General features: G+C 38.7%; 3 protein-coding genes across 5 annotated transcripts in view; 1 reads left to right on the plus strand and 2 right to left on the minus strand.

The window, feature by feature from the left end:
- Positions 1–8,787, plus strand: part of Cad87a (cadherin 87A) — a 155,651-nt gene extending 146,864 nt beyond the window's left edge. For all 3 annotated transcript variants that reach the window (XM_070669099.1, XM_070669098.1, XM_070669100.1), the window contains 20 exons: positions 557–712; positions 845–1,032; positions 1,123–1,285; positions 1,439–1,877; positions 2,102–2,293; positions 2,464–2,717; positions 2,821–2,953; positions 3,026–3,241; positions 3,439–3,738; positions 3,854–4,098; positions 4,183–4,476; positions 4,615–4,812; positions 4,897–5,119; positions 5,196–5,740; positions 5,882–6,057; positions 6,141–6,276; positions 6,436–6,560; positions 6,629–6,730; positions 6,808–7,021; positions 7,234–8,787. In XM_070669099.1, coding sequence (XP_070525200.1) covers positions 557–712; positions 845–1,032; positions 1,123–1,285; positions 1,439–1,877; positions 2,102–2,293; positions 2,464–2,717; positions 2,821–2,953; positions 3,026–3,241; positions 3,439–3,738; positions 3,854–4,098; positions 4,183–4,476; positions 4,615–4,812; positions 4,897–5,119; positions 5,196–5,740; positions 5,882–6,057; positions 6,141–6,276; positions 6,436–6,560; positions 6,629–6,730; positions 6,808–7,021; positions 7,234–7,350 — 4,416 coding nt within the window. In that variant the 3' untranslated portion in view covers positions 7,351–8,787. The remainder of the gene's footprint in view (positions 1–556; positions 713–844; positions 1,033–1,122; positions 1,286–1,438; positions 1,878–2,101; positions 2,294–2,463; positions 2,718–2,820; positions 2,954–3,025; positions 3,242–3,438; positions 3,739–3,853; positions 4,099–4,182; positions 4,477–4,614; positions 4,813–4,896; positions 5,120–5,195; positions 5,741–5,881; positions 6,058–6,140; positions 6,277–6,435; positions 6,561–6,628; positions 6,731–6,807; positions 7,022–7,233) is intronic.
- Rpp21 (ribonuclease P protein subunit Rpp21) lies at positions 8,710–9,820 on the minus strand. Its single transcript, XM_070669116.1, has 4 exons — positions 9,661–9,820; positions 9,533–9,594; positions 9,267–9,358; positions 8,710–9,199 (listed from the first exon to the last, which is right to left on the minus strand). The coding sequence occupies exons 1-4, from the start codon at positions 9,662–9,664 to the stop codon at positions 8,893–8,895; spliced, it is 465 nt and encodes a 154-aa protein (XP_070525217.1). The 5' UTR covers positions 9,665–9,820; the 3' UTR covers positions 8,710–8,892.
- An 81-nt stretch (positions 9,821–9,901) lies between these two features.
- Positions 9,902–11,042, minus strand: LOC139109748 (uncharacterized). The gene is made up of 3 exons (XM_070669053.1): positions 10,798–11,042; positions 10,540–10,721; positions 9,902–10,455 (listed from the first exon to the last, which is right to left on the minus strand). Exons 1-3 carry the CDS (start codon positions 10,972–10,974, stop codon positions 10,218–10,220), a joined length of 597 nt encoding a protein of 198 aa, XP_070525154.1. The 5' UTR covers positions 10,975–11,042; the 3' UTR covers positions 9,902–10,217.
- Between the last annotated feature and the right edge of the window lie 2,015 nt (positions 11,043–13,057).

Genomic DNA, 13,057 nt, shown 5'->3' on the forward strand with positions numbered 1-13,057 from the left:
GGATATTACCTGTCGATTCCGAATGCTGAACAAGATCCTGTTCTCTCTCTCTTCCTTTCTCTCGCGCGCGCGCGATTCTCGGGACGAAAATGGACCTACAGCCTGCGGCATCCGCGTCTGGGCGCGGTCAATAATTCGGCGTACACCGTTGTCATCGAAAAATCAAGAGTGAACTCGACACGCGTAATAAACGCGTGTTAATATATGTAATTTACGTACATGAATGTATTTTGGCTTTTTGCAGTGCTCGCGCGCCCGCGAGGAAACAATAGGATGCGATCGGAAAGGCGCCGTACACGTTCAACTTTGTTAACTGTTAAATGTTCGCGGTATTAACGGCAGCGTGAAATAGAACAGCGGAATAAATAATTCATGATGTGTTATAAAGCGCCGATTAAATATGATTGTTATTTTGTCGCGGTCGTATCGATCGGTGGTTGCTGTTGAATGTATTTTTTTGCGCGTTACGTGGACCCGTCTCTCTCGCTTTTTTGATCGCGGTAAAACCCCGGCGCATGTTTTGCGAATGGAGGAATAAGACCGTTTTCACTTTAAGGGATTAAATGCTGTATTCTCCCTGCGACTGGACGACATAACGGGAGCGTTCACCGTAGAGCCTGTTCTGGCGACCGGTAGCACGTCCGTGAACATCCGCGTCACCAACGGCTCGCTGGATTACGAGAACCCTAATCAGCGGAAATTCATTATCTTGGTAAGTCGGGCGGGGAGACGTTTACCTCTCCTCGCTTTCCTCCATTAATTTTTTACAGGCGCCACTGAATAATTTAAATCAATATCCTGCTTCGAGAGCAATTCTACACTAAACGGTGATTCTCATTATCAGGTTATCGCTGAGGAAATCCATACGAACCCGAGGCTTTCGTCCACGGCAACGGTAACGATCTCCATCACGGATGCAAACGACAACGCGCCTTCCTTCGGGAGCCCGACGTATACCGCTACGGTGTCCGAGACGGCGGCCCCAGGGAGCTCCATTATAACGATTACGGCGAGGGATCGCGACAGCGGGCGGTAAGGGCTCGTTAAGCACGTGCTCTTTGTGCCACGAGACATCAAAGCACGCTTTGCCCTTCATTTACGTCGCGATTCTCTGTTCCGCAGCTTCGGCACCGCCGGCATAGTCTACCAATTACTTGGCCAGGGCGCGGAGCACTTTGCGATCGACAAGAAGACCGGCACCATCACCGTCGCGCCTTGCCCGACGCCTGGCACGTCACCCTGTCTCGATTACGAACAACAAACCGAATATTTTCTCACTTATAAGGTACAATTCCAATTAAGTTACGCAGCTCGAATAAATGTATATCTGAAACAAATCTTGTTTTATGTATATGTTATTTGTGGTTGTTTTTATATATTTTTATTTACGTGACAAATCAGAAAAATATCTATTAAAAAATATTTTTTTTTTCTCCAGGCGACGGACGACAATGGGAAGGGGCAAACCACAAGTGTTTCGTTGCGTATTAGTCTGGTAGACGCGAACGACAGCCCGCCGCGTTTTCTGCAAGATAAATATCGTGCGGTGGTGGACGAAGGTGCCGAGAAGTTTGAGCCCGAACTGAAGGTGCAGGCGCGTGACAAGGACAAGACGTCGAAAATCACGTACGCTCTAGTGGGCGGTAACGAGCTCGGCTTGTTCGCCGTCGACCCGGACACCGGCGAAATCACCATCAGGAGTCCGGTCGACATGACCAACGCCACCAACGACTGGATCGGTCTAACGATACAAGCAAGCGATGGCATGTTCGTTGACTCCGCCCTGGTCAACATCAGCGTGCGCGACGTGAACAACAATGCACCCGTGTTTCCACATGACATATACACAGCCAGCATCGCGGAGATATCGCCGATTGGTAAGTATCCGGGATTACGCTTAACGACGACTGTGCGTGTGTCCCCGATCGCACAATTGCGAGCAATCCCGTGGATGTAATCAAGGTTGTCGGATGTAGAATATTCTGCCTCAAATGGCATTCGTTTACTGAAAGAGCTTACGTTTCTCATTTGCGAGACATTTCATTACTGTTTATCGAGCTAATCCTGATTAAGCTGATAGTTGACTTACCCGACTTTTCAGGAACTGTGGTAGAAGAGGTAACCGCAGCAGATGCTGATAGCGGAGTGAATGCGGAGCTGGTCTACAGAATACAGAAAGGAGCTTTTGACGACTTCGCTATCAACGAGACCACGGGCGTCGTCACGGTGTCTCGAAAGTTGGATTACGATGAAAAGAATACGTATCACGTGGAAGTCATAGCACTTGACAAAGGTACACTGTTGTCACAAGTGATTGGAAAAAATTAATATTCGCATTAATAATTACCTTGTATTTATAAGGAATTAAATTTTTTATCTCTATTAAAAAAAAAAATAAATTTATCTCGTTGCTACACAATTATTGTCGTTTTTCTGCGATGCCAATTTTGTATTTTATTTCAGGAACGCCGAGTCTGACCGGAACGACGACGCTAATGATCGAAGTGGAAAATAGCAATGATAAGGCTCCGTATTTTACGCCCGAAACGCAGCGAACGGAAGTTACGGAAGACACGCCAATCGGCACCGTTTTCACTACATTGAAAGCTACCGATCCGGATAGCACAAATCTTGAAGCTTTGAACTTTGCCATTTCCGAGCCAATCACCGCTATTGATAGAAATGGCCAACGCGTTAACGACAGCAAGTCTTTCAAGGTACAAAAAAAAACATTTTTGTTTTACCTCTACTTTTAAAAATTAAATAAAAATATATTTTATATTATTTTATCTTTTACCTCGTTTTTTTTTGTTTTTATAGGACTTCTTCGCAGTCGATCGAGCTACCGGCCAAGTTTCCGTTGTTAGAGCTTTAGATCGTGATATAGCAGCGACAGTAAGCGTTACGGTAGTTGTAAGTGACACTACGGCACCCACACTGCAGCAAGGACGAGGTAAATATATTTTTTGAAGAGTATTATACGAAATATTTTTTATTATTTTACACGTCACATTGTCTTCAATAGGCAAACTGGTAATCACAATCATCGACGTAAATCACATGGCACCAGAATTTCTAAAGCCATGGACCCGAGAAAATCCGCGATATCTAATAGAGATGCAAGAGGAGCAACCTACCGGTGCTGTCGTAGGTGCTTTCACAGCAACGGACGCTGATAGTAACATAGCGGGATACGCCATCGATCCGCCAAGCCCTTACTTCAATATTGATAATATTACTGGTAAGTTGCTCGTGAATCTCACGTCAGTTTCATGTATGCGCATGCTTCGAAAATCATTGTCGAAAATCAATTTACTTACTAAAGTAGTGCCTTACTGTGCATATATTTATATAAAATATACACTTAAAATAATTTCTAATCATAAAAAATGTTTGGCATGTATTAATTCATATTATTACTTATATGTTTTTCCGCAGGAATTGTAAGAACTAGTCAAGTGATCGATTACGAAGAAACGAAGCAATTGGAATTCACAGTAGTCGCTTACGATTCTGGAGTGCCTCAACTTTCCACTGCTGCAAAAGTTACCGTTACCGTGATCAACGTAAACGATCAAGATCCGAAATTCGAGAAGGACCAGTATAACGCATCGATAAAAGAAAATTCTCCACCTGGCACTCACGTTACCGTTGTAAAAGCTACGGACGGCGATGAAGGACCTTTTGGCGATGTCAGCTATAGCTTAATTGGCGAACATGCTGCTGATTTTAATATCGGTAAAGTAACAGTTTTGTGTGCATCGATTGCAGTGCATTGATAAACAAACTACATATATTGAAATTATTAATAGATTTTTTTTTATTTATTTATATAATCTTATGTAATATTTAGGGCATGAAACCGGAGAGATCACCGTGGGCGGTGCTACGGTTCTTGACAGAGAAGTGACACCAGAAATAACGATAACAGTGATGGCTAGTGACGGCGCCCATATAAATTCGCGGCGAAGCACCACCGTGCCGGTGGTTGTCAAATTAATTGATGAGAATGATAACAGACCAATATTCTCACAACACAGCTATAGAGCTTCTGTCGCGGAGAATTTGTCTGTTAATCCGCCGGCGCCTATACTACAGGTATTATTTTTAAAATCACTGTGAATAATTTTAAAGTAATAACTTTTTAACGTATTGATAAAAATGACATTTGTATTTTTTAAGGTACGAGCGGTAGATCACGATGAAGGGACGAACGGTGAAGTTTGGTACACTATCATCAACGGAAATGAAAATGAATCATTTTCATTAAAGCGCGAAACAGGTATCTTATTTCCTGCAGCCGCTCTTCTTGGCAGAGCTGGTTCTTACAGAATCGAAGTCGAAGCACGCGACGGTGCCGGAAGTGGTCCACATTCGGACAGATGTTACGTTGACATAAGAGTCACACCTGTGAATCAGCATAAACCGCAGTTTGTCATGCCGGAACTGACAAACGCGACTGTAGAAGTGCCAGAGGTACGTATAAAAAATTTTTTTTATTTTATTTATTTATTTTTTTTTATATTAAAGTGAGCTAATAAGTTTTAGTTAAATTAAAATAAAAATATATGAAGTATGAGTAAAATATATTATAATAGGCGAAAACATTTTCAGAACGCAGGTGTGCCGAATTATTTAATATTAACCGTAAAAGCCATCGACAGAGATCCCGGCGAAAACGGTCGTGTTAGCTATCATTTAAAAGTCAACAATAGAAATGTTCAAGAAACCGAGGAATTTTCTATAGACCAAGAAACTGGTGAGCTTCGATCAAAAATTATTCTCGATCGCGAGATCAAAAGCAAATTTGAAGTAAGTTGTGTACTAAATTACCTTTTTAATTATATCGTTAATTTAGTAAAAATACCGAAGGTTTATACACTTTTATTCCTTTAGCTCGTGCTTGTGGCAGCCGATCATGGAAGTCCTACGACGTATGAAACCTTACGTCTATTAACAGTTCAATTAGTCGACACAAATGATAACGTGCCGCAATTTTATGAGCAATATAATTTCCACGTGTCCGAAAATCGACCAAAGGATTACTTCATCGGCAAAGTTACAGCAGAGGATAAAGACGAAGGCAGACATGCTAAGGTTTACTATTACATAGAAGCAGGTAAATGATATATACTTGAAACCATAATTTTTTTTTAAACTTTAAATATCTTACGAATATATATTGGTTATTTTAGGAAACGAAGGATACGCTTTTTACATGGATAAATCTGATGGAAGTATCTATGCAAATAAATCATTTGATCGCGAAACAAGAGACAAATACATTCTTTCTGTTCTCGCATCTAACGATCCCGATCTTTACATCAATCCTGTGCAATCCGGGCCACCATTGACTCACAATCCGGAACACGGGCATGTGAACGTAACAATAACTGTGCTGGACGAAAATGATAATCCACCTATTTTTGAACGCAGCGATTATTACGCCGGCGTGAATTCCATGGCAAACATAAATGATTTTGTAACCAAAGTAACCGCGTCCGATTTAGACGTCGGTGATAATGGTACTCTCCATTACTACGTTGCCAGCGCGAATCTTTATAAATATGGCTCAGAAAAGCCAAGTGGTTCGATAGTGCCAAGTCCGTTTAACGTTACGCAGGATGGCAAGCTTGTTACAAGTGGATATATGGCAGAGTACAATCAAGATAGATTTATCGTTGAAGTCATCGCTAAAGAAGCAGCCATTCCGGAAAGATACGCAGTTACCAAAGTTCATGTAAGAATACTACAATTATTATTTTAATTTAATATATGATTAGTATTATTAATAATCAGCACGTTAATTTGAGAATTTTTATATATTAAAATTGCTGAAATATATGTCTTTATTTTGTAATTTTATTAATTTTTTTTCAAGGTTTGGGTATTTGAACCATCTCAGCTTATACGAGTCATTCTTTCTCGACCTCCGGAAGAGGTAAACAGCGAACGCGATGAGATTGTTTCGGAATTATCTAATGCCACGCAAAGCAGGGTTGTAGTAGACGATATCAGATATCACGTTGACGCTTCTGGTCATATCCGTAGAGAATGGTAATTGCACATGGACATAATTCTTTTCTAAATTTTTTTTATTGTCGTACGTCACATATAATCTAAATAAATTTACTTTTTAGGTGTGATATGTATTTGCATGTCGTCGAGCCGAAAACTCAAACCATTGCGCCGATACCTCATGTGCTCAAAGTCATCGATGCGAAATACGATTTCTTAAAGCATTACTATGCCGGATTTGCTATAGAAAATGTTGTGGTGGGTATTTTGATATCACAATTTAACATTGTATAAATATATTTACTTTAAAATTATAAACTGCATTTATAAATTTTTTGGAGCTGATAATTTTACTTAAAAAAATTATTATATTCTAAATTATGGAAATTAATATATGTAATTTTACGATTATTTCAGCCCGCATACGCTGGAGTTCAAGAGGAACCATTTGATCCTGCACTTGCTGCTTTAATAGCTCTTTTAGTTGTTTTACTTGTAGGTGCGGTTACTGTTACAGTAGTTTGTTGCTGTTTACGCCATTGGTAAGAATATAATGATTGCATGTATGTTCTTATTTATGTATTCAATGTATTACACAATAATGCTTTAGGGTAATTACTGTGCCAAATGATATACGTAAGAAGGATGGCCTAATTAAGAAACAGATCATCGACGAACTGAACACAACGGAAAATCCCTTGTGGATCGAGCAGTAAGTCTCGTTTCTGTACATGCATGCATGGCCTTATCATGGCACGATATATGACGAAACATTTTTCTCAATTGTAGAAAATTGAAACTTTACGAGGAGCAAGAGTTAACGATGCAAGTATTCAGTGAGCCTGAAGGTGGTCTCGGTGGTGAAAGACGTGGCAGTGGTGTAAGTGTCGGCATGGGTGATACGTCTCAAGATAACACTTACGCAACTATCCAGCATCCACTGCCTACGAACAGGCATCGTCCGACTACGCCTGATTATACGACGCTTCCAGGAAATCATAATGTAGGTCAAGTAAAAAGAAAAGCATATGTAGACCACGTTTAAAACACTGCCAGCATTGTAAATTCACACTATACGTGATTACAGCAATTAATTTAAAAACACAAGTAAAAATATACATATAATAAATCAATAAATCAGCGCATATAAAGAGATCACGTTTAGATTAGGTTGACTTGGTGTTTGGGAGTGAAATGTGTTATTTTACGTTTTAGTTGTACGAATCGGCCCTGGGTTTTCAAGGATCAACATTCCAGCCTTCTCCGAACGTGATGCCGCAACTGACGGTCGACCGCGACGGCCAGCCCCAATTCGTTTCGGGGCTAATATAAACTAGCTCTGATACACGGGCACGCTCAGCCCATCCTCTCCTACTTTCCCTTTCTATCTCTAAATAAGCTCCGTCGCCGTACGTTGTACCTCTTTGTCCGCGGCTCTTTTTCATTGCACGCGCCTCTTCGGAGCGTACTTCGGGCGACTCGCATGCACACACCTCTTTGACAATAACCGAGTTAAATACTGGTCGGGTTTGTCCTGCGAGTAGACGCGTGTACGAGAAGAGCGACACGACACGACATTAATACGAGACATACCATTCGCGAGATCCGCCCTTTCTCACTTGCGTGAACTTATGCCATTTTCAGTTAAGACTCTTCCTCGAGAGCTTGCGAAAGGACTCATGATGAAGAGTGACGACGAACGACACAGTCAATATTACTGGAGTAATTAATCCCTGTAGCTGGTGTGTGCATGTATATATGTGTGCGTTGCCAACCTGGGGTCCCGTCTGACTTTATCGTTAGAGCTACTTTTTAGGAGAATCAAAAAAAAGAAAAAGGGCAAAAGAAGAAGAGAGGAGAATATAAACTAGATAAAATAGATACTGTGAGATAACTCGACATGACCGAAGCTTGGCACGACAGATATATGTATATAAAATGAATGTGTAGATTCCGTCCAGCCCAGTTTTCGTATTATTTTCCTCGTTAGTTTAGTATTTATGTTCTTCCAAGATATATACGCGCGTTCGAGGCACGAACGTATTTTGTGTGGATGTTTTACAACGATCACTGCCACATTTTTAGCATCTACGCGATACGATTCGTTGAATAATTACGCCATTGTTGCTGCACGCACAACGGGTCATTTATAATCAAGATATAGCGCGTATAGTTTTTAAGTTAATGTTCTAAGTTAATTTTAGTGTATTTTATTTAAGATAGAATATATTTAAATGACTGATATTTTTCTCTTTTTTCCGATTAAACTGTGATTTGATTGCGCCCGAGTGTGAGTGTGATGATTTAACTCGTAATGATTTTATACGAGTCGCTGGCGGTGGGCGGACATAGTCATATCATAGTTAGATGAAGTAATGACGCTCGCAGCGAATTCCAGTGTCATTGCGGCGAAATGATCTTGCCTTCGAAAAATCATGTCAACTTTACACTTTAATAGCGATTTTCACAAACCGTCCTCGACTGAGAACACGGAGATCGTGACCTTCAGGAATTCCCTGCGGATGCCACTTTCCGTAAAAGAAAAAAAAAAAAAACGTATCGCAACTACTCGATAAAAACAGTAACTTAACTTATGATCGAGTTATTTCTAAGAATATTTAATGTAAAACTATTATCGGTATCATGATATTACTAGATGGTTATGAATATTCCAGTTAGCAAAAATATCTGTTTTATTAATTACAAATTTATTGTAATATTGTAACATATTTTATGTAAGTCATTAATAAAAAATATTCGTACACCAGATCTTAGACTAGTCGGTAAAATGAATCTGCTTGAGGTTGATTGATTTTATCAGCTTACATTTTGACTGGTGTTTTCAAAATGGATCAATTTGTAGAATTTCCAGAATTATTCTTTGTCGTTATTTTTTTTTGTTATCTGAATTTGTTCTCCTACTTTTTCAGGTGTATCTACAGAGCTACGTTTTTCAACATTTTTATTTTTTGTAAAATCTAACGTCTCGACCAGCGATTCCGATTGATCCAGCCATAATTTACATCCTTTTTTTGTAGGATATCTTTTAGTGTTCATACAAGTTAAGCATGTCCATTTGATACCCTTTATAGGCTTTGATACTAATCTAACTCTGGCTGTCTCTCCAGGTATTAGTGGACTTTGACAAGATTTGCATATAGTTCTTTTTAAATTTGGTTCCCTAAAATAAATTTTATTATAATTTTTATTCTTTTAAGAAAAATCAATGAATCATAAGCAATGCTTACATGCGTATAACTGCTTTTTTGGCACAAGCTACCATATTATTGCCGAAATAAGATGCTGCAACTCGATTTTTTGATGCAATGAAATGACTGGCCTACAAATAGAAATAATAATTGACAATTGAATCACTTTTTTTTTTACTTGTTATTATTTTAATACCTTTGATGGTATGTATAGGAAATAAAAAAATTCAGCTTATCTAAATAACAACTAAATAAGTAAAAATTTACACGTAAAGTTAAAGAATGATAAATTTTGTAATTGTTACCTGGTATAAATAATTCATTCGCTCAAAAACATCTTTGTATTGGCAAAATTGATTCTTGTTTTCTGTAAGCACATGGCATGTAAATAAATGAAGCAAATACATTTAACATGCTATAATATTTAACTTACTCATTGTACAGTCGGTTATCTGTTGTTTTAATTTATATTAGGAATCCATAAATTTATATCGACGAACAAAAAGAATTTAATACGTTAATCTTTACACCTTTCCTCAGCAGCAATTTCACATTTTTAAGGTTATGTTGTTGCTTTCGGTTAGAATGCTTGTATATGGGATTATTATAGGACAGTAAAAGAATAATTTCATCTTTTTTGATATTTAATTAAAAAAACTTTTTATTTACATATTTCAATATTATAAAAAATATATAAAAAAGTACGACTAGTAGTAAATAATGTAGTAAAAACTCTATTTTACTTGTATTTTACTTATAATTAAAAATTTTTAGTAGAACATTAATTTTTATACACTAATTAATTTTTTTTCTTATGCTTTCATTTATCAGTCTATTGTAATATAACGGAGAAATATATTTCCTTTCTTTTTTTTATATTACTTAGAAATAAAAATATTATATGTATGTGAATATATAACATAAGATCATTTCTCAATACTTTTGCAATTGATTTCGAGTAATTAGAGTTTTATATCTGCATATTTACAATTATTCTTTTTTATTAAACACCTCATATTGTAAAACTGATTTTAAACTTTTTATTACAGGTGTTGCAATACCCTTGACATTGAAATTTGTCTGGTTCCCATCAAGACTATTTGAAACTTTGGACTTGGATACTTGCTTCCATGCTAAATTTGGTGTGAATTCTACCTCCATCTCAGGTTCCTCTTCAGTGGTTAACGAAGTGTTGTTTGTGTTATTCATATAATCCTGATTACTGTTCCTAAAAAAGAACAAAACATAAGCTCTTTCTACATAATATACATCATTGCTGAGTTACCTATTTCTATGTATAATTTGTATATACCTCGAATTGTCTTCTGACTCGTTATTACTTTCATCATAATGATAGCCGTATTCTCCCAAGACAATGTCCAAGTTGTCACATTGTTCTTTCAGCTCTTCATACAATGCCAGTGAACTTTTCAGCAACTCATCGGCCTCGTCCACAGATGCTTTTAGTTCCGAGTTTAGTTGTTCTACTCCATCCTGGATTATTTTCATTTCATAAGTTTTACTCGTCGATATACAAATTGACATCACGTCAATCTTCGGAGATACTTACGTTGGAACATCGGATTGATGTCCACAGCTCCTCCAAATGGGCGTCGGTTTCGGGGGTGCGTTCCGCGTAGCCTCCGACGAGAAGACGCGGCATCTTCCACGTATCGGTGAGCTTTTCAATGCCGGCATCAATCTCGCGCGTTTTGCATCTCAGCCTGTCGAAATAGTTGGAATACATCGTCAACGAATTCCTCTCCGTCTCTCCGACCAAACGTTTTCATTTCAAGTGCGAAAGTTCCGTCGAAATTCGCTATGAACCGCCACTATCCATCGGCATCGTCGCCAGCGAATCGAGCAAGTTAGTGCGAGTCGACACGGCAAGTCGGACGTTTCGTTTCATCTCGTTTTATTCTGTTCAACGGGAGCTCTGCGAACCGAAGAAAAACTAAAGAAAAATTCTTTTTTAATTCTATGTAAGACGTGTACACCGAAAGGCAAGTATAGCGCGGTTTCTCTCTTTTCATCCCCTCCCTCGGCCGCCGAGTAAGGTGGGAGTAGTGGGGCGCGTTTCCCTCAGTCCTTCACGACCGGCACTCCACGACACATCTACGCGCGCTCTTTGTGTGAGACTCGACCCACACCACGCTAAAATCACGTACGCTGGCCGCCGTTGTCAAAGCAAATGCCATCCCTGCCTTTCAGTATACCTATCTGTAATTACATATGTTCAAATTTCGCGTACTTTTGTCATCCTCGAATCAGTTCAACTTCAAGAGCGGCCATCGCGAAATCAGAGTAATTCGTGGCAGTGATTGGGCAGATTCGTATTCAGTACTTTTATTGGTTCTCAAAAAGCCAATCGAGAAGATGGCAACGAGATAGAAGAACGACGCGGCGCAAGCGCCCTTCCGCAGTTTCCACTTCTGCCATCAGCATTCACGGTTGCGCAGCGGCGTCCCGGCGACGGCGATCCGTCTGAAAAATCGCGTTATCGGAAGAAATCGGACTTGAATGGTGAGCATCTAGCCTTTTGTTTCTGTAAAAGAACGATTCTTTTGAGAAAGAGCAAATCGATGTCGCGATAATAGTCAGAATTTACGTAAACGCTTGTCCGTGAGACGCGGTCAAATCTCAGCCGACCGGCGGTGTCAATCCGACTAGAAACTGAGAGCATTGTGCCGAGATCGGATTTGAACGATAAATATTCGTTGTCTTTCAGTCACGTACGGTACCGACTCGCTTGAGAGCAAGGACTATTCGATCCCGCAGGATTGATAAAGTTCGTGTGAATTTGTGTGAACTTGTGTGAACTTGTGTGAGTCGCAATGAAACACGACGAAGCTTCACCAGGAATTCAGTGCCTGCGAGGTCCGCTAGATGGTGATGGCTGTCGGAATCTAGGATGGATTTTTTCGGTGTCCGTCAACATGGTCCACATCCCTTTCTCAGCGATGCGGTAAGTCAATTTTTTAATTTAATATCCGAGCTCGATATATAGATCGCGTGAGAAACGCAGAAAATGTAATTTCGAAGCGTTTTTACTTATTAATTTATTCTGCTTAATGTCGTGGTAATACTGAAATAATCAACAACCACGTTAAAAAACGGATCTCAATTAATTTTCCTTCTTAAATTAAAAAGAAAAAGTGCAGCCTACGCTGGGAGAAAAATGTAATCTCAATATAAATAATTAAAAAATATTTCTAGGTTAGATATAAAATAAATAACGATATTTTGTTAAAAATAATTAAGGAGAAAGAAGTAAATTATAATAATTTATTTGTTGGATGTCATGAATTTATAGTTGAGGCCAAAAGTGGCTATATTTTTCTTCCAGTGTATTGATATAAAATTATACAATTGAACGGCCAGAAGATGCTGTAAAGATCATGCAAGGTGAATAAAATAGCATCGTGATAAAAGTTAAACTTTATTAATACTTAGGCGACGTGATAACGGCAGGCGCGCGATAATTCAGGGAAAGAAAGAGAATTTCTGCTAAATGCAACGAAAAATCTTGTATGTTGTGTCTTTTATCTTAAAAAAAAAAAAAAAAAATCAAAGTAATAATTAAAAATAAGAATAAAAGCGGACGACCGATCTTTGATAAGCGTGCAAGTATGTTGCAACGTTAGATTAGACCGATAGTTGTATGTAAGTATATTTGCAGTGCGCCTGCACTTTGCAACCTTATCACAATATTCGGCTCAACAATATCGTTTAGATTACGGAATTTAAAGTTAACTCAATCTTTCACTAGTCACTGAACAGTAAAATATAAGAAATCGTCAATCTTTTTATGAGAACAATTGAAAACGTTA

Source organism: Cardiocondyla obscurior, linkage group LG18 (assembly GCF_019399895.1).
Source record: "Cardiocondyla obscurior isolate alpha-2009 linkage group LG18, Cobs3.1, whole genome shotgun sequence".
In the NCBI taxonomy this organism is placed as follows: Eukaryota; Metazoa; Arthropoda; class Insecta; order Hymenoptera; family Formicidae; genus Cardiocondyla; species Cardiocondyla obscurior.

Bases quoted from the DNA above. Each gene is read 5' to 3' on its own strand.
- LOC139109748 (XM_070669053.1), bottom strand. From the start codon at position 10,974: ATGTATTCCAACTATTTCGACAGGCTGAGATGCAAAACGCGCGAGATT. The intron at 10,722-10,797 runs GTAAGTATCTCC...AAAATAATCCAG, and splicing joins CATCAATCCGATGTTCCAAC to GATGGAGTAGAACAACTAAA. The intron at 10,456-10,539 runs GTATATACAAAT...GTTCTTTTTTAG, and splicing joins GAGTCAGAAGACAATTCGAG to GAACAGTAATCAGGATTATA.
- Rpp21 (XM_070669116.1), bottom strand. The intron at 9,359-9,532 runs GTAACAATTACA...TTCTATTTGTAG, and splicing joins GAATGAATTATTTATACCAG to GCCAGTCATTTCATTGCATC. The intron at 9,200-9,266 runs GTAAGCATTGCT...AATTTATTTTAG, and splicing joins AAAAAAGCAGTTATACGCAT to GGAACCAAATTTAAAAAGAA.